The sequence below is a fragment of the Copadichromis virginalis genome, linkage group LG17 (assembly GCF_057382275.1).
Source record: "Copadichromis virginalis isolate Kocher_CV1m ecotype Utaka linkage group LG17, C_Virginalis_male_GT1.1, whole genome shotgun sequence".
NCBI lineage: Eukaryota > Metazoa > Chordata > Actinopteri > Cichliformes > Cichlidae > Copadichromis > Copadichromis virginalis.
This window is the reverse complement of record NC_140634.1, coordinates 27,053,552-27,072,694: the sequence shown is the minus strand read 5'-3', so window position 1 is coordinate 27,072,694 and position 19,143 is coordinate 27,053,552. Positions and strand designations below refer to the sequence as shown.

The 19,143-nt window shown below is 43.2% G+C and overlaps 2 protein-coding genes across 7 annotated transcripts in view; both read right to left on the bottom strand.

The window, feature by feature from the left end:
• Positions 1 to 3,507, bottom strand: part of anks1b (ankyrin repeat and sterile alpha motif domain containing 1B) — a 274,373-nt gene extending 270,866 nt beyond the window's left edge. For all 3 annotated transcript variants that reach the window (XM_085436749.1, XM_085436747.1, XM_085436748.1), the window contains exon 1: positions 2,882 to 3,507. In XM_085436749.1, coding sequence (XP_085292875.1) covers positions 2,882 to 3,012 — 131 coding nt within the window. In that variant the 5' untranslated portion in view covers positions 3,013 to 3,507. The remainder of the gene's footprint in view (positions 1 to 2,881) is intronic.
• A 5,095-nt stretch (positions 3,508 to 8,602) lies between these two features.
• Positions 8,603 to 19,143, bottom strand: part of bltp3b (bridge-like lipid transfer protein family member 3B) — a 32,627-nt gene continuing 22,086 nt past the window's right edge. For 3 of the 4 annotated variants that reach the window (XM_085435989.1, XM_085435986.1, XM_085435988.1), the window contains 8 exons: positions 18,537 to 18,685; positions 16,982 to 17,139; positions 16,745 to 16,895; positions 15,867 to 15,908; positions 12,584 to 12,843; positions 12,083 to 12,188; positions 11,756 to 11,913; positions 8,603 to 10,133 (listed from right to left, as the gene is read on the bottom strand). In XM_085435989.1, the coding sequence (XP_085292115.1) occupies positions 10,005 to 10,133; positions 11,756 to 11,913; positions 12,083 to 12,188; positions 12,584 to 12,843; positions 15,867 to 15,908; positions 16,745 to 16,895; positions 16,982 to 17,139; positions 18,537 to 18,685 (1,153 nt within the window). In that variant the 3' untranslated portion in view covers positions 8,603 to 10,004. The remainder of the gene's footprint in view (positions 10,134 to 11,755; positions 11,914 to 12,082; positions 12,189 to 12,583; positions 12,844 to 15,866; positions 15,909 to 16,744; positions 16,896 to 16,981; positions 17,140 to 18,536; positions 18,686 to 19,143) is intronic. The other variant, XM_085435987.1, reaches the window with a different exon arrangement.

The following is a 19,143-nucleotide window of genomic DNA, read 5'->3' as shown; positions in this document are numbered from 1 at the left end:
AATATTAGTAATGTGAATTGGGTATATCCTAAGTTAAACGTCTTAAATTTACCAATGTACAACATCCCAACTCTCACCTATGGTCACAAGTTCTGGGTAGTGAAAAGCAGGAAAAACTCCTAATTTGGCAAAGCAACTTAAAGCCCAATATCCAGACCTCTTCTGAGAATTCAAGGGGAGTTTTAATTCAACATGATCAATGAGCTTCTTCTGATGGATGGCCGAGCTCAACATTAGGGATAAGGTGAGGAGCTTGGCCATTCGGAAGGAGCTCAGAGTACAGCTGCCGTTCCCCAACATTGAAAGGAGCCAGTTGAGGTAATTCGGGCATCTGACCAGAATGGTGGCAGGTGCCTCACAGGTGAGGTGTTCTGGGCATGTCTCACCTAGAGGAGGCCTTGGAGCAGACCCAGGACACGCTGGTGAGATTATATCTCATGGCTGGTTTAGAAGACTTGGATAAGTGACAGGAGGAGGATGGATGGAGGTTATGTTTAAGTACACTGAGTAATCATTTTGTTGAAGTATCCGATTGGCTATCGAGAATCATGTAATTCTACTGGCATCCATAATGACTACATTTCTGGTATCGCGACATCTCTTTTGCAGATACGATCAGCTGAAACGAGTTTCCTGTGTTGGTTGCTTGGCTCAGCATTAGAGATGAGATGATGAGCGCAGACATCCGCAGGGAGCTCAGAATAGAATCACAGTGAGAGGGTTTGGGCATCTGATCTGGTTGCCTCCCTGATGCCTTCCTTTGGAGATTTTCCTCACCTATCTAGAGAGACACCCTCAGAACTCACTGAAGAGATTATATAATTCATCTAACACTTCATGGGAGCACTTTGGGATCCCCGAGGATGAACTGGAATAGCATGTAGCTACTACAACCAACTTTGCATAAGCAGAAGATAATAAATGTATGGTTGTGTGGATGGATTACTCTAACGAGACAACATCCTCTCCAATTGTGAACGTTCAGTCAGCCGGCTCCTGTCCTCACACACTCGTGTTTCACTTGCCGGCTCTCTACTACAGAAGACTTTTGCCACCAATGAACCAAAAAGAAGAACAAGAGCGAGCAAACAGGTTCACCAACTCCTTCCTCTACCTAAACAAAAAGTCAGTTACTTTATTATCTCAGAGAGGAAATTAGCATCCAAAAACAGAAGAACACAAATACATGGGATCAACTAAATGCAGAACATGACCACAGGTATCATAATGAGGAGTGAAGCAAAAATCTGTCCTGTCTTGATCACAACTTGTTGCAGCCAGCGGGGAGCTTCTCTCTCTTTTTCTATTACATGTATTATTCACACAACAAGGGCTGCAGAAATTATCACCAACTGCACATAACAGACACCATGTGCTGTGATTCCTCTCTGTGCTTTTACACTTGGGCTGAATGTCTCAAAGCACGGCTGTCTCTCCCATTTCTTTGGGTTGTGAAGACACTAATCTTCAGATCTGGCTGTCTTCGAATGTAGCTAACGTCTGACTAATTAAACAGAACTTGAATCACGATGTCTCTATTTGAATAAGGACTCTTTAAGACCCTGACAGAGGTGCTGACACCTGTAGTGGACTGGTTTGTCTTCCCCCTGCAAGCATGCGACCTTATCCCAGTCATGAGACGTTCTGCTCGGGAAGCCTGAGGCTGTACTCTTCCCAAACGCCCCCCTTCTTTGATCTCCTAATCACCTGGCTCAGCCTGGGCCCGAAAAGCGAGCAGGGAGCGGCTGCAGGGGCAGGAGGAGGACAATAATAACCACAGCAGTTGCTCTGGAAGGGAGATTTAAACCTTTTTTTTGGGGGGGGTCATTTAAAGGTTGTAGTTTCACGCTACAATGTGATCACGCCCCAGCATACCGAAACTAATGAATTTACCTGTTATGCATCATTCAAGGTTACAAGGTGAAATCTGGAGCCTCTGAACACAGTGCCACCTGTTAACCTGACAACAAACAGCATTTCCTGACACCGCTCACGTACCTCTTCGTGTTTGAAGAAGCAGCCAGTTCGAGTGAAATCCACATCCCCTTTTGTTACAGGATCCAGTGTTTGTTTACCATTTGTCTTCTCACAAAGAAGCACATGAATGCTGCAGAGCAGCTTCAAAGCCAACTTGGACGCTGTGCCTGTCAGGCCTTCCCAGCATCATGTAAAAAAATAAAATAAAAGGCCATGGTGCGATATAAATACCACACCGGCATCAGTTTAGCAATAATAATATTTTCCCGGAAATACCTCATAGCTGCACAAAAACATATATAAAACAGACTGAACTGAAAATTACAAACACTTGCATTCTGTCAGTGTGTGGAACTCTCTCGCCCTCTCTAAACACTCGACCCAGTCGTGGGATCAGCAGAGGACAGGAGCTGACTCCCCATTAAACTGTCACATATTGACAAATTCTGCCTGGGATAATAGGGTGCTGTGTCTAGTTATGATTTGGCCTGATGCTCGTTTGTGTGGCTTTAAAAGTGCACTTTGCTTCACATGCTGGTCTCTGGACTTTGCATAACATTCCTCTTCCCCTCCTGTGTCAAGCAGGGTTTTGCAACCGAACACGAAGAGCCCCCTAAACACCCCTATTGTCTCCGAGAAGCCCTGTGGTGGTACCGAGCAGCTGACACAGTGTTCAGTGCGGAGGTCTTTTTCTGCAGCTCAGAGGAGGGCTGGCTGACTGGAGCTGCGGTTTCTTGGCTCATTTCTCGTGCACTGACCTGAGATGAAGCTAAAATGTGCCTAATTTTTACAGAGTGGACCCCTCCACCCTGTGGAATCCCCTCCAGCACTCCCCCCTCCGGGGTTCCCCGCCCCTCCGGACATTGTTGCGGTCATGGGAAGCAAATTCAAGCAGGCTGCTTACCTTAGTAGGTTGGGCAGAGGGATGGAGCCGGAGCCTGACCCCAGTATTCCCTTCTTTCCGCTCAACAATTTCTCCACCAAGGCGACATTCCCAGTCCGGGCGGCTTCCAGCAGCTCCTGCTCCTTCCCCATCCCGGACACAAGTTTGCAACGACAAGGAAATAGAAATCCAACAAATCTCCCATATACGCCTCCTTTCCTCCCACCCCCGACACCTTTCTTCACTGTCTGGTGTGGGAAAGCATCAGAAAGGATTCCTATCACTGCATGCTGCTGCTGCTGCTGCACGGTGGAAATAGGTGTTACTGATGCTGCAGATCAGCTCTGGCGCGCACTGCTCTCCTAAGTTCACGGGCATGCACGGGTCCGCTTCACTGCACTTCTCCCCGGTGCAGTGCAATCAGGAGCAGCGGGGAGAACCGAAGCGAATCCCTGAAGTGTGAAGTGAAGAGTAACCAGGGTTTAAAAGAGAGAGGGGGGACAAAAAGGAAAAACAAACTCCTTCTCACTCCCAACTCTCACTCCCCTCCGCTTCTCGTCTCTGACGCTCCTGCCGGTAACAGCCGGGAGGTGAAACTCCATCCGCCGCCACAACAAGCTCTCCTTCCCCCAGCTGCACTCCTCTCCTGCGAACCAAGCGCACTGCCCGGTGCTTTTCTGTGTCGCCTGAACCTCAACGTCAACTCACCTGTCGTCAAACACTGGGCTTCCTTTTCCTGCTTACAAAATAAAACAACTTTTTTTATTCTCATCCTAAATCCTTCTACATCTCACACTTGAGTGGTTTTGGATCCAGATAAAGCTGGAAGCCAGCAAAAAAACTTCTCCAAATCGAGAAGATTAACTGCTGTTATGGGGTACAATAGCTACATTATGGAGACAGAATTTCGGGTTAGGTAGGTTGAATAAATACCGACTTGTTTAGATCTATTTTGAGGCCCGGTAGATACTTTATGACAGTATTTAGGAGAGCAAATTGCTATTTAGCTTTCAATATAAGCAAAGCACAATATGATTATACACCCTAAACAAAGCAGCAGAACTCATTTGGGGCTAATCATTTATACAAATAATCACTATTATTTCTGAGCCATGTTTACTTCTGCTGCACTTATTCCCAAACACATGTACTGCTAAATTAGTACTTTTTTAATGGCCCCCTGGAGTACTGGGTCCCCCTGGGGTAATCGGCTGTTAATTAGAAGCCTTCTTTCAAATCCTTTTTGCTTCTGGTGCTTACTAATAAACACTCTGGAGATAAAATAAGCTAAAATCATTATGCTATTCCTGTACTGAAGAGAATCTAATTAGATTTTGTCCCTTATCACTTATGCGATGCTAAGCCTTTATTTTGAAAGCACTCCTGCTGTGCTTCCTCTGTTACCACGGGTTACCTGACTGACAGACTTACTGTACAGTCTGGGCGTGGATGACGATGCTACAGCACCAACGGGAGGCTATGCCTTTGTTAGGTTCACACTCGCAGCAGCCACCGGCAGTAGCAGCCGCTGCCGCTCTCACACCTCAAACTTATTCTGGCACACTTGCACATGCGCACTCCTCCTCTGTGCGGACAGTGTATTCTCGTCACTGCTGAATAGATTTAGAAGCAGGTGAGCTCCTAAAATATCCCGCAGTCATGCTAGAGCAGAGTTTGTGTGAATGCAGAGGAGGGATTTGTCGTTTTTTTCTCTTATGTTTGCTGATGTGACAGCCTGGGAAACTGAGACTCCCTCCACCCTCTCCACTGCGCCCCCACTCTGCAGGTCGGTGCAAGCTTGGACCTGCTAAATTGGAATTTAGAAGCAAATGTTGCCTTTAAGCACTCCACCTGCAGCTGCAGTTCCCCCCCCCCCCCCCCCCCCCCGAATTTTATAAGCGCTTTTAGGCAATTCAAATGATTAAAGTCTTGAAATTAAAGAATAATTTAAATATGCATTTATTATTTTCTTCATTAGTCAACCTTGGAGCAAATAAAACTTTACTTTTTCACATCTATGCGACGATGACAGTAAACTACAATTCAGCTTTTATGAGTTTCAGTATATTAGGTAAGAATTTAATATCTAACAACCCCCAAATTATCCAAATGTTTTTGTTTTATTTTTAAATTTTTTAATGACCTGATTATATTTCTCAGAAACATACACCCTCAGCTGCTGCTGAGGCTTCAAAGGCTGTGTGTGCTCGCTCCACGTGTTTCCAGCTGTGGCAGCATTCAGATTAAGGTCCTGCGTGTCACCTGTTGATCTGAAATCAGGTCAGCAATAGCAGATTTCGGCAGCGATGGGGGAAAACAAGCTCTTTGTTCGCACAGACTTATGATATTACTGTCATCCTTGCACCCACATGTTAGTGATTACATGATGCTGCTCAGTGAGAGAGCTGGATCAAGCCTCTGCTTGCACAGGTTACTACTATTATTGATTATACAGTATTTATGTGACATACATATCCCAGTAATGTGTAGGTCTGCAGATGTGAAATAATCATTTAAAAACACATGTCATCATGATCACATGTTGTTTACTTTGTGAACATGTAGAAGCTTAGGCTGGTGGAAATGTATGGTGGCCCTGAGGTGCCAAATGCATACATAAATTGCTTTTTACAAAAAACAAAACAAAAACTCATGAAAATACAGGTGCTACTTCATGAGATATTCTCACTGGTCACTTCATTAGGTACACCTTATTGGATTGGGTCCCTTTTTATCTTTGTAGCTGCCTTAATTGTTTGTGGTACACCCACCCAACAAGTTGCTGGAGACACTCCTCAGAGATTTTGGTCCGTACTAACACAATAGGATCCCATAGTTGATGCAGACTTGTCTGCTGCACATGCATGATGTGAATTTCCAGAGATGCTCTGTTGGACTGAGAGCTGGTGATTGTCAAGGCCATTTGAGCACAGTGAACTCATTGTTATGTTTAAGAAACCAGTTTGAGATGATCTGAGCTTTGTGACATGCATGGTGCCATCCTGTTGGAAGCAGCCTTCAGAAGATGGGTACACTGATCATAAAGAGATACTCAGGTATGTTTTGGTGTTTAAATGATGCACAGTTGGTACTAAGGAGCCCACAGTGTGCTGAGAAAGTATCCCTCACACCATTAAATTACCACCAGTCTGAACCGTTGATTCAAGACACGATGGCAATACTTTAGCTTTCTGATCTTAGAATGTTTTTCAGTCTATTATTGTCTGCTTTTAGCGAGCCTGTATGAAATACAACCTCAGTTTTCTGTAATTAGCTGATGTACCTAAGTGGCCGAAGAGTCTAAATTAATCTTGTTCAAAGTAGTGAACCTACCAGCAGACTGTCATTTCCTTCCTCATAAGAGGTGCCACTAGTATGACTGAAAACAATAGACTGCGTGGCACAAGCTGAAATTGAAATGCTCCTCTTAAAAAAGACCAAACAAAACCCATTTCTTCTGCAATACTATAATGCTTCTATAATAATTCAGTTTTTTTATTAAACCTGCACACTATCATTGTATAAAATATCACAGGATCGCTCCAACGCTGAACTAAAACCAGAGGATGAAACAGTGAAGAGGCAGCTGCAGCCACACTGGGTGTTGGACACAGATTTTGCACTTCGCACTCAGCCGAGACTCAACCTGATGCCTCTCTCGTTCATCCTATTTCCCACAATCCTGCCGCACATGGAGCTGGCAATCCTTGCACTCTGCTCCACACACACACACACACACACACACACACACACACACACACACACACACACTCGCACGCAGTATATAAGTGAACGTGTAAACTTTGCTTACATAAATGGGTCTGCACTGTGACGTAGCTGTCATCACAGACACATTAAGCTGCAGTATGTAAACAGCAGAGGAGAGCAGAACTTTTCTGTCTCTTAGACACACACACTTGAACACTTAATGTCCTTCTATGACTCACTGCACTTCTCCAGCCATAAAATGTCATGACCATTTATGTTCACAAAGACCAAACGCTCTGCTGCAGCGCTTCAGTGCAGCACGTTTGAGCCGACAAAGTGGCTGCACTCTTATTTAAAGAGCTTCACCCTCCAAGCTTCAATATTTAGCAGTATTTCTTACACACACACACACAAATGAATGAGCAGTTTTAAAAGTGTTCATTAATCTAGCTTTCAAATAGAAGTTTCAAAAGTAAGTTATGTTGCGGTTGTGCTGTCAGAATGAATTTTTATGTTTTTAATTTGTTATTTTTCAAAACATGTGTTAGATACGTTTGACACCAGCGTGCCTGTTGTATTCATCCAGCCAAATTTTTTTAGCACCTACATAAATTTACCTCTCAAATCAAGTCACATACATTTTGTTAAAAGCCTTTTCAATTTGTGTGAGAATCAATCAAAAAGGGGCAGTCGTTAACCTAACTTTGACCCTTGAAGGGTCACCGGTGTCTTGGTGATTTTTAGGAGGCCAACAATGCTGCTGTGTAAATTGTAGATGTATGAGCTATACGGCTGTGCTTCAAAAACAACACATTTTCACATACAAAAAAATGAAATATGTAGTGCTCCTGTATAGGCTGAGATAAAGTGTAGAAATAGCAGAAATCGCTGAAGCACTAAAAGACCAGGAGAAACTGCCCATTTTAGAAAGACAGTTTCTTAGGTTTTCACAGGAAAGCAAAGAAACTATAAAGCTCCAGTATTAAATCAGCCAATGTGGTTTTTCTCTTATTAGCCAACAGTGATTAAAGTCCAGCTTTTAAAGTTTGGTAGCTAAAGAGGGAGCCTCAATAGTCTGAAGCTGAAGACGACAACTATTTGACAAGGGATAAGACAAAGACGCGTACATATAAACATCTTTCTGCCCCTGCCCTGCTGGATTCAAACTATCATACTGTAACAGTGCTAGGTTAATGCAGTGTTAAAGAGTCGGAGTTAACGTTTGGTAAAACTTTGTGCTATGGCGCTCATTTTCTATTTGTTTATTACATAGTTGTCATACAATTATAATGCCCTACTAAGCATAATCATGTTCTATGCACACCCTCTGGGCCATTAACTAAATAGAAACTTCACCATCGAGCCAGAAACAGTCATAGAGACTGAAATTGGAGCTCTTAATGCTTGTAGTTTAGTTGCATAAAAATAGGCTGCGTTTTTTTTTTAAGCGCTATTAAAGGAAATATCTACTCTCACAGTTACTCCACCTTAAAAGGCCCAGACGGAGCAAAGCATGGTAACATTGTATTCTATGAAGGAAAACTCTTATTTAATGGCCAAATAGAGAAAGCAATTAATATGGGATTGATAGTGAGTTTAATAAAGAATGAATAGGCAACTAATAAGCAATGAGGTAATGGTGAATATGTTGATCTTAATATTTTAGATCAACATATTCACCATTATAAAAACATTTTAAAACATAGCTCAGCGTTTTTGTCTTTTTCCAAAACAAATGCTCACAGACCGAAGAACAACGTCAGTGTGTTTTGTTTGTTCATGGCAGTTTGTGTTTCACATTTTTAAGTAATGAGCTTTAGACGTAGGCACAGGAAGTCTCATAATGAGCCGAGAAAGATGTCTGCAAAGAACTTCACACCCGACACTTAGAAAAAGTGAAACCTTTTCAGTCGGATACCTTTTATTATTGTGAGTATTTCAGCAGCTTTGACAGACAAAAATACAACTTATTATTACGTGTGTATTTTTTCTTTTTTTAAGATAGTTTTTTTTTGGTGGGGGGGGGGGGGGGGGGGGGGGGGGGGGAGAACTAAGTCTAGGAAAAATGGGCCAAAATAAAGCAGACGTAAAGTAAAACATTCCTCTTTAAGAAGACAGCTCTGTTAAAAATCTAATTTCAAGTCTGAATCGCTCATTCGTGGAGGCAACTAGCTGTGTTTCAGGAAACCAAACAAATCAAAACATTGTTTTAAATTAAAAAGAAAAAAAACAAACATCCTGAAATGAATAAATGCACCTTCAGACCGATTTAATGTTCCGAATCCACAGACACCAAAAACTATCCTTTTGTGCTGTGCCGAAGCATGTGCTGTTAGAAAAGTCACTCCCCCTAAAGTAGCCGCACAAGCGTGAGGCATGGGCACATGAACAGATAGTCTTTGTGCGTCCACGGAAAATAAAATAAAATAAAATTACATTAGATGGCAGATTAGAAAATTCACATAAAGACACACACACACACACACACACACACACACACACACACACACACACACTTAAGTAATCAGGCAGCTCTACGGTGCCCTAATTTTCCTCTTTTCTCAGAGTGGATGTTTATTTCCACTGTCTCTACTCGTCGGCTCAACTTTTCTCTCACAGTTCTGATTGTTGTATTTACATTGCCTCAGTTTTAAAAGTGCAGCACATGTTAAGGAGCTATTTACACATAATTAAAAAAAATAAAATAAATGGGAATGGGTGCAGGCGGGGAGGAACAGACTGGTGTCAAAGCCATGGAAATTCACACTTTACTTGTAAAGAAATGCTTGTTCTGACTGAGACATACACTCATTCAACTGAATCACTGCAAAATCATTCAAAGTTCTGTAGAAAATAGTTATGTGTTCCCATTCTTGCACAATATACACTGTACACGCTGCGAGGACGAGCAGGAACATGATTCGTCGCTCCCCTCTGAATATGAAAGCGCTGGATTACAAATCGAATTTCAGCGCAGTGCAAAGTAAGACATTCCTCTGAAGATACGACATTCAGCGTTTCCCCATGCCTACAGGTCTGAGTGAAGCTCACTGACGAAAAGCTGGGATGCTTTTTTTAATTGAAACTTGAACAACAGAAGCAGGTTTCTGGGAATGGTTTTCTGTAGGCACGACCAAAGTTAGAAATCTCATCCTCTTGCTGTCTCACACAAACACACAAAGGTGCGCATTTTATCCTTCTTAGCGCTGCAAACGTGTGAATTGTCCGCAATTAAAAGTGGAAAACAAAACAGATGACGAGTGTGTAAAAATGCGTTTTCTCAGAGTCGTCAAAGACTCGGGATTGTTTTATTTGTATAAGTCTGAAGTCACGCGGTGGCTCGTGAAAAGGGAGCCCCCATTGTAGTTTAAAAAAAAAAATCATGTTCTTTTCCTTCTCATTTTGCGAGACTTGTAGAGTCTTCGAGAGTGGCGGTCTAGCTGGTGCTGACTTTGAGGTTCTTCAGTCGGTGAAGCAGCGAGTCCTTCTCCATCTGAGCCTCAGCCAGCGCCATCTTTGCCCGGGAAAGCTCCACCTTTAAACACTCATTCTCTTCGATCAGCATCTGAAAGAAGAAATAAATAAACATCACAATCTGCCCCACATACAGAATATGGAACATTTCATCCTTCATTGACCGCTGACATTCTCAGCAGTTCAGTTGCTGTTAATCAGCCAGCTCCAACCATTCCAGTCTCAGTTTCCCTACAGGTATGAAGTCATTCAGGTGTCTCATCGGTAGGCTTATTATACCCTCCCAGGGATCGCTGCTTATACGAAAACTTAAGAGAAATACTGCTTCTTTGGAAAGTTGGGCTGAACAGAAAACATAACGACTGCAGCAAGTTTTACCACAAAGAGGAAGAAGAACAAGCAACGGCTACAGTGAACAGTTTCAGGGGCTTTTCGTGTCTGATTCCACTGAACTATAGTGTGGCTTTTGCACATAATGACTTCTGTCTTTTAGCCGTGACCAAAAAGCCAGATGAGACAATAGGTCTTAGCTGCCTACAGTATGATGTAAAATTCTTGAGTCATTTCTCATTTCTTTTTATTGTGCTTGCAAAGAGACAGATTTTGTGGTAATATTTCAAAGCAGTCTTAATCAATAGAAGAAATGGACAGAGACCATTTAGACTCTTTGTTACTAACATCCAGTTTCAAAAACACAATTTGTTCATCAACAGTAGCTTTGCACCTACAGGGTGATCCCCAGAGAGCTATTAGCTAAAAGCTCAGTGTATCTCAGCATAGTGTGCAGTGTGTCTTTAAAAAAATTGGAGGAACTTGAAAAAGTGGAGGACAAAAGGGGAAGAAAAAAAAAAAAGCTATCTATATATGAAAGTCATCATCTCCTTAAGAAATAGGAAAATATCCAGTCAAAACCTGAAACAGGACCTGAGAGATGCATCTGACCCTTCAGCTGATCCATCTACTGTTCACTGACGCTTCATCAGAAATGGTCTCACCATCCAATATCTGTATCTGGAAAGCACCTGATTGGCAGTGGGTTCAGACTGGCCTCCTCAGAGCCTGGACCTTACCATTACTGACGCAACATGGGATCATTTTGACAAAGAACAAAACAAAAGGCAGCTAATATCCAAGCAAGAACTTTGAATGTCCTTCAAGAAGCCTGGAGAACTATTTGTGAAGACTACTTAAAGAAATTACAAGAAAGTTTGCTTAAGAGAGTTCAGGCTGTGCTGAAGAATAAAGGTGGTCAATAAATTGCTGCACCTAATTTCCATTTTTCCAGCAAAAATAAATGCAGAGAGGCTCAAGACTTTAAACAGTATTGTAATTCCAAACAGACCCTCGCCGTGGGATAAAGTTTAAAAGGTAATTTAGCTATTTTGGTGGCAATGAATAAGCATCGAGTAGATTGTAGATCTGGCTGAAAATGCAATGCTTTTCCTAAGTTTCTAAATATCACTCCCACTGTGAAACAAGCTGAAGCCAAACACAGAACTGGAATAGCTTTACCAAAGCAAAACCTGGCACACCATGCTTCAGCCTCCAGAATGATCAGAAAGAAACAACATTCTCATTTGGAGCTGTTTGTAGGAGAAAATGACAAAGAAGAAGAACAAAAACATGAAAAACATCAACACTGTTTGCACATGTGGTGTTTGTTTATTTTTGCCTCTATGCTCTCTTTCCACTGTGTTTTGCCGTATTTCTCACCTTCTCCTTGTCAGATGGAGGGGGGCTTGTAGGCGGAGCCTGAGTCTGCGTCGCCTTTGAAACACCACAGATGCCGCCCACAGTCTCAGGGACTGGACTCAGAGAGCTGTCAATCACTGAGGCCGCTTGCTTGGGTTTGGCCTCTCCTGCTCTATCCACTGCGAGGAAAAAGAGAGAGGGAGAAGAGGAGGGAGTTCGGATGTGTGGATGCAGCGAGCGTGGACTTTAAAAAGCCACTTAATAGGTCATCTTATATAACTGCAGTGAATCAGCGCTGGAGTGGAGGTGGAAATATCTGGCAGATGAAAATGCGTGCACGTTTGTCACCTCCTATAGAGAAAGACCCGTCGTCTCTTCTGTGTACGATGAGGCTGTCGATGTGCAGCATGACCGGCGAGGGCTCCGAGTTGGGATTATCACGAGGGTCATCATCCTGCAGGAGACACAGCACATGTTGTTGGGACTGAGTGTACCAGAGACAGAATGAGGGAGACGTTTAGTCCACATCCATTTTCTCAAATCAGTTCCACAGCAAAGCTGCTTGACCATGAAAGAACCAAACAGAGAGTAGAAAGGCCTTTTCTTTCTGTGTCATTAAACCTTTAGTTCAAATCCAAATGCCAATTAGGCCACTGTTCAAAATATTTAACTTGATAACAAGAGAGTGCTTTAGTCTGAGGCAGTGAGTTATGGGCTCCATTAGTAAAACTGGATTTGAAGCAATGAGACAAATTTCCCACTGAAACAGTTCTGTTGGTGTTCTGCAACAGTAACCTCGGGGTAAAACACAAACTTTGCAAAGTACAAAACTGAAATAAGTCTTTTCACCTTTAAATCAATGTGTGTGTCCCTGATGCTGATCTCCATGGGCAGCACCTGGGAGGCCGAGTCGTCCTCCAGGAAAAGGGAAAGGTTGCGGAGCGAGGACATCATGAAGCTCGCCGTGTAATCGTGAAGCTGCAGCTGGAGGAAGCCGTTACGTTCAGCCAACGGGGAGTGGGCGGCGGCCCAGGGCCCGCTTTCCAGCCGAGCCCGGACCGCCGGACCGTGAAGGCCCTGGATGGATGCAGAGCTGGTCTCGCCGCCAGCTGGGAAGGAAGACATGTAAGCTGTTAACATCAACGCTACATTTGTGAAGCTTGGAGATAAGACAAGTCAGCTTAAACACACCCGACATTAAAATCCACCCAACATGAAATAAGGCTGGTGTGTCTTTTGAAAGTGCCCAGGAATCTGACAAGAAGAAAATTTCACTTCTTGTCTAATTCAAGATTTGGACCGTTTTAATCTCTCTGTGTAATCAGGTCAAACCATCAGCTGATATTAGCTGACTGCAAACTTTTATCTCGAGATGTTTTTGAACCTACTATGAACACTGGTCTCAAATTTATGTCAGAGAAAAAAAGATGGTGCCAAAATCTCTCTTTTTTTCCTTTTTCATTCCCTTTTCTCAACATCAGTGTAGAGTCACTTTATTAGGTACACCTTGCTAGTACTTGGTTTGATCCGCTTTTGGCTTCAGAAACAACTTAACTCTTCATGGCACAGATTCAACGAGGTGCAGGAAACATTCCTCTGAGATTTTGGTTCATACTGACATGACAGCATCAAACAGCTGCTGCAGATTTATCCAGTGGATGGAAGTAGGAGATATCTGAGTAAAGGACACTCATTTTCATGCTCAAGAAACCAGTTTAAAATGAGTTTTGTGACATTGCATGTTATCCTGCTGCAAGCAGTCATCAAACAGTCGGTACAATATGGGCAGACATAGTCGGCAACAATACTCAGGAAGGCTGTGGTGTTTAAATGATGCTCGGTTGATACTATGGGGTCCAAAGTGCACCAGAAAAACCCACTATTATCCCAAACAATTACTCTACCCGCAGCTGTTGATACAAGGCAGGATGGATCCATGCTTTCTTGCTGTTTAAGCTAATTCTCATCCTGCCATCCGAATGCTGGGGCTGAAAAATCAAGAAGCATCAGACTCTTTGGGTGCTACCATTCACGTGGATGTCACTTACCACCCATCAAAACACTGCAGCAGACCAAGCACACCATGTCACACTACCAAAAACTGCTCAGGAACCACTAAAAGAATGTCACAAAGAGCTTTGGGCACTGAACCTCGAATTATCTTCAACCAAATCTGAGCATCGGTGATTTCCACAGAGGTGTCACCCCGCAAACTACATCATGAAAAGGATCCACTGCTAACACCCACCAGGTGGGACTATACACTATTAGGCACTATTGAGCAGGGCATTTAAGACATTAATAAAGTTTAATATGCTCACATTGTTGTCACGGTGAAGTTTAAGGATGTTCCTTACTTCTTAAAATGTGTCAAAAACATCTCGAGGTCATCACGGTTACTTCTTCTAAATAAAGGGTGAATTTTAATATCAGGTTTACACAAGCTCAAAGTAAGAGGTGGGATGAATGAAAAGACAGAGGAAGAATAACATCAGAAAGACGAGTGGGAGACGGACTTGAACAGAAAGTTAAAAAGAAAGAAAGAACGAAAGAAAAGAAGCCGGAAGGATTTAAGAAGGTGGGCTGAAGGAGATCTTTTACAGTCCCATCGGCTCTTTCCAGCTGTAATGTTTAATTATTTCCAAAGCCTGGGGACTTGAGGGTTTGGTGGAAAATACAAGCAAAAGTTTTCATTTAATACTTTTTTATTTATTATATGAATAAAACACCTAGCACATCTAAGCTCCAAGGAGCTGAAAAGAAAAAGGTTTGCTGGTGTACTATGAAAAAAAAGAGTTTCACCCCTGAAAGACTTGAATATGACTACAGGAACTACAAAATGTGACTGTAAGAATCCTATTTTTTTGCTGGGTTTTTTTTGAGAAACAGAAGTAAAGAAGACAAAAAAATGAGTACAGAGAGAAAGAAGACGTGAAGTGAGAAAAGTCTCAAGGAGTCGTCAACGTCAGCACACAAAAGGGGGACGTTCACTGGGCAAGCGCACAAATACAGACAAGCTTTTGAACAGGTGAGAGAGTCGCAATAGGAACACTTAGCAAGGCATGAAAATGGCCACTTAAAGAAATCACTCTTTTTATTATGACAGCGAGAAGCGCGTCGCTTCCCTTTCAAACGCTCTCTAAAGGACAGTCAGGAGAAGGTTAATACTGTAGGGCAACTGCACGCCTAGCAAAAACACTCAAAGACACACACACACACACACACACACACACCGAATTCTGTCAGCTTTTCCTCAGATAAAATTGCATATTCTCTCAATCCTGAGCAGCCAGGGTTGAGGCGAAGAGAGGGAAGATGGGAGTGGGTGAGGAGAGAGAGCGAGGAAGCCGGCAGCCAAGAACTGAATGACTGTGATAAGACAGGGAGGGGAGGGGAAATGGCCTACAGAGGGAGAGAGATGAAGGAAAGGAAAGGTGAAGGAAAGGGAGGGGTGAATGACAGAGGATTAGTAGGAAGATGGAGTAGGACCTGGAGGGAAGAGTGAAAAGGAAGGTGGAGGGAAACAAAGAAGGAAGAGGGGGGGAGGTAGGATAGCTTTTGTGAGAGGAGGCGAGGGGTAAAGCTGGCATTTCTCTCATTGCCTGAATCACTGGACTGAAACTGCAAAGTCTGCTGCAGTGGAGAGATGAGGTAGTAGGAGGGAAAAAGAAAAAAAAACAGGGGAGGATGGAGAGAGAGGGTGAAAGAGGAAGGATGGGAGGATTTGGGGTTAAAGCTGTCAGCACAAAAAGTAGCTGTTACCCTAAATATGGCACGAATGTGCGTAGATTTGAAGGTTGCAGGCCTAATGTTGCAAATAATGGGACCACTCACTCCATTACGGTCACATTTATCCTCTGTTAAGTGCCACACACACACACACAATACCACATCAGCACCCCGTGCTGCTGCTGCTGCTAAAAAGAAAAAAAAAAAAAAAAGCACCACACACTCCTCATGCGTTGCAGCACACGCCGTCTGCATCTGCAGCGCATGCCACTGAGCAAGTCCTGCAAACCGTAACACACACACACACAAACAAACAAAGAAACACGTACACAGATGGAAAAAGAGGCACGAATGCAAGCATGCACGCTAGGCTACAGATGGCGCATTAACACGCAGCAGTTACCTTGGCTGCTTTGTGCAGGTATTGGTACTGAACACACCATACCTGTGGGGAGTTATGGAGGGTAAATAAAAAAGGTGAAGGGGGTGGTTGGTAGTGGTGGGCTGTTAGTGTGCGAGTGTGTGTGTGTGTGTGTGTGCACTTGAGAAGATAAGTGGATTCAGACTCAGGCTGCATTCATCTACCAATCATCACACAGGGATGTGCCATGAAATGTCTGGCTTTGTCCCAGAAACTCCACCAAGGATGGCAATTCATTCTCAAATCTGAGAAGCACTCAAAGCCTTAAATGATCAATAAATCACTGCTGTAACTGAGAACAAACGTCTTTTTTCCCCCAACACTCTCTATATATCACCTTCCTGCTTTCACTGGCATCTGCTGAGAGAGAAACGTGGATGTCCTGATGTAAGCTGCTGTTCACCCCATCATTTCAAATGTGAACAACATTTTTTTTTTTTTAATGTCAGGTGTCGCCTCAGTATCCTGATGGTCTTTTCCAGGACCTTTATCACATGTTCCTTCCTCTCCCTGTCCTAATGATCCCTCTTACTCTCTGAAACACTCCACCCTCCACCTCCTCAAAAAAAAAAAAAAAAAAAAAAAAAAAAAAAGGATAAAAAGCCACAAAAAAAAGCTGTAGCTGGATTGAGTCTAAATCCATTAACAAACACAGGTGCACACAATTTTACGTATTAGCACTGGTTTTGCTAATTATCAATTGACAATGTGGCAGTATTCATGTGATAGTTTGGCATTTGTAACATTTAAATAAAAAAAACACTCAAAAATAATTAGAGCTCACATGAAAAGCTGTTTGTCTCATGCTCATTCTCAGACAAAACTTTAAAACATGCGCGTAGCCGACTTGCATTTCTTACCCAGGCTGCGGTTGCTGAGGTACTGTCTGAGGCTGACATTTCCCAGCTGGCTGGGTGTGACCCGGCCCACCTCCAGAGCCACGGCTGTGCTCTCGCCCATGGCCTCCATGCCCACACACACCGACTGCACCTTCAACACCAGCACTGACACCTGGAGGTGAGGAATACATATTTAAAAATCGAATAAGCTGCGCATGCTGGCTTTTTATTGTTCATCCCAAAACCACTGTTTCTTACTGTATCTTTGGTGGGCTCATCAATGCTCTGTGATGCTGCGCTGGCAGAGTCGGGGGACTCTCCCCCCTCGTGCTCCTGACCAGTCGCTGCCTCGATGGCGCTCTCTGCGGTGCTTTGTTCACTGATGACGTCCTTGAAGCCTGAGATGGACACGTCGTCTGCAAAGTACATAAAGGAATACAAATGTGACACACACAGACAAATAAACACATGTATGATCATGATAAAGAGAACCATACACCCTCTGATGAACTCTAACGTTTTACAGAACACATAATAAAAAGGATCTGTTATAAACTAAGTGCATGTCGTGATTCAATAGTTTGCAGAACCACCTACAAGAGCAATAACTGAGCTCACCTTTTTCTGTCCAACTTAATCAGTGTCTCAAAGTCCTTAAGAAGGAATTTTGGCAACTCCTTTTTAACAACACTGCTACTTTAGTTCATTGAAGTTTGCAGGCATTCGTTAATGCACAGCTCTCTTAAGGTCCCACCACAGCAGCTCAATCAGGTTGAGGCCACTGCAGCACCTTTATTCTTTTCTTTTGCAGCAATTCTGTTGTAAATTAGCTACTTTGCCTGGAATCATCGTCTTGTAGCATGATCCAATTTGGGCCAAGCTTTAGCTGGACTCAATGACTGCAAAAGGTGCCCATGTCCTATGGTTGCAAAACACGCCCAAATCATCGCCCAGCAGTTGTGCTGATATGCTGTGTCAGGCTTTCTCCAAATATAGGGCTGTGAATCATGTCCAAACACCTCCACTCTGGTCTCATCTGTCTAAAGGACACTGTTGCAGAAGTCTTGTGGTTTGTGTAAGCTGTGCTGCCATGTTCTTTTTAGAGAGAAGAGGCTTTGTCCTGACAACCTTTCCAAACGCGCCGTACTTGTTCAGTCTTTTTTTCTGGCTATGCTGTCATGAACTTGAAATTTTAAGACATGAACCTGTCTTGTGACAGGCCTGTAGTGTCTGAAGTGCAGTTCTTGGGCTTTTACAGTTTATCTGAGCATTGCAGGGGTCTGAACTTCTGGTGAATTTGTTACATCATCCACTCCTGGGAAGATTGGCAACTGTGTTGAATGTTTCCCACTTCTAAATAGTCACTCAGTGTATGATGATGGACTTCAGACTGTTTGAAAAAAATGCCCAAAACCCTTCCCAGTTTACCAAAACCTCAGCTTTTACAAGTGGATCTGATTAACAGCACCTGCCTACTATTTACCCTCTTAATCCCTGTGGAAGCCTTAAGGCTGTAGTTATTTTTTCCACACGCAGCTTCTGCATTGTTGGCCTAAATTTTGTTGATCCAGTATAGTATATCATGTTTTGTATTCATTAGTGTAACTTTTTCCTTTCTCATGTAATCCAGTTCACCAATGCACAACCAGCACAATGCTGCCACCTTAAGGCCAAACAGCAAGCTGCAACTACACCTACACAAATCATTAAATCTTGATCCCTGCGGAGATATGCTCTACTCCATGAAACACATAAGAAGTCCAAAGGTCAGGATAAAATGGTGGAGCTTAGTGCAACTACACGATATTTTTACCTCTTTCCAGCAGGCTGTAAGTGTCTCCATCCTCCATCAGGTAGCTATCTATGGAGATGTTGTCCAGGGACTGCAGAGAGGGGCTTTTCTTCATATTTTTATAGGACACAGAGAAACTGGACTGGGAGCGATCCCGCATCAAACGACCACTACAACACACACACATACACGGGCGCATGAGGAGGTGTGACAGTAGTGACCATAATCACCCCGATCACTCTGTTTCTGCTTGAGGTACAATTTTCATGCATGCAATTAATTCTAAGTTATGACAAATTTATGACAGACTGAGTAACAGTGACATAAAAAAGGAGTCCAGTGAAACTATTTCATCACATCTGATAGGAGTTTGTGTTATGCCGACACTAGCCGACACCACAGTGCTCTCTCTGAGCTGACAGAGCCTACTCGACAAGTCATGAATTAAATATCGCTTCATTCCTTTGTGTAGTGTTGTTTAAGGTCACGTAAGAACCAAGTGTGCTAGCCTCACCAGAGCGCCAGAAATAATCTCAAGAAAAATTCAGATCAGACAAAAAAATAAAAGCTGCTCCCGACAGACTGAGAACACAAGGCGGAGGGGGGGGGGGGGGGCTGTCACAAAGGA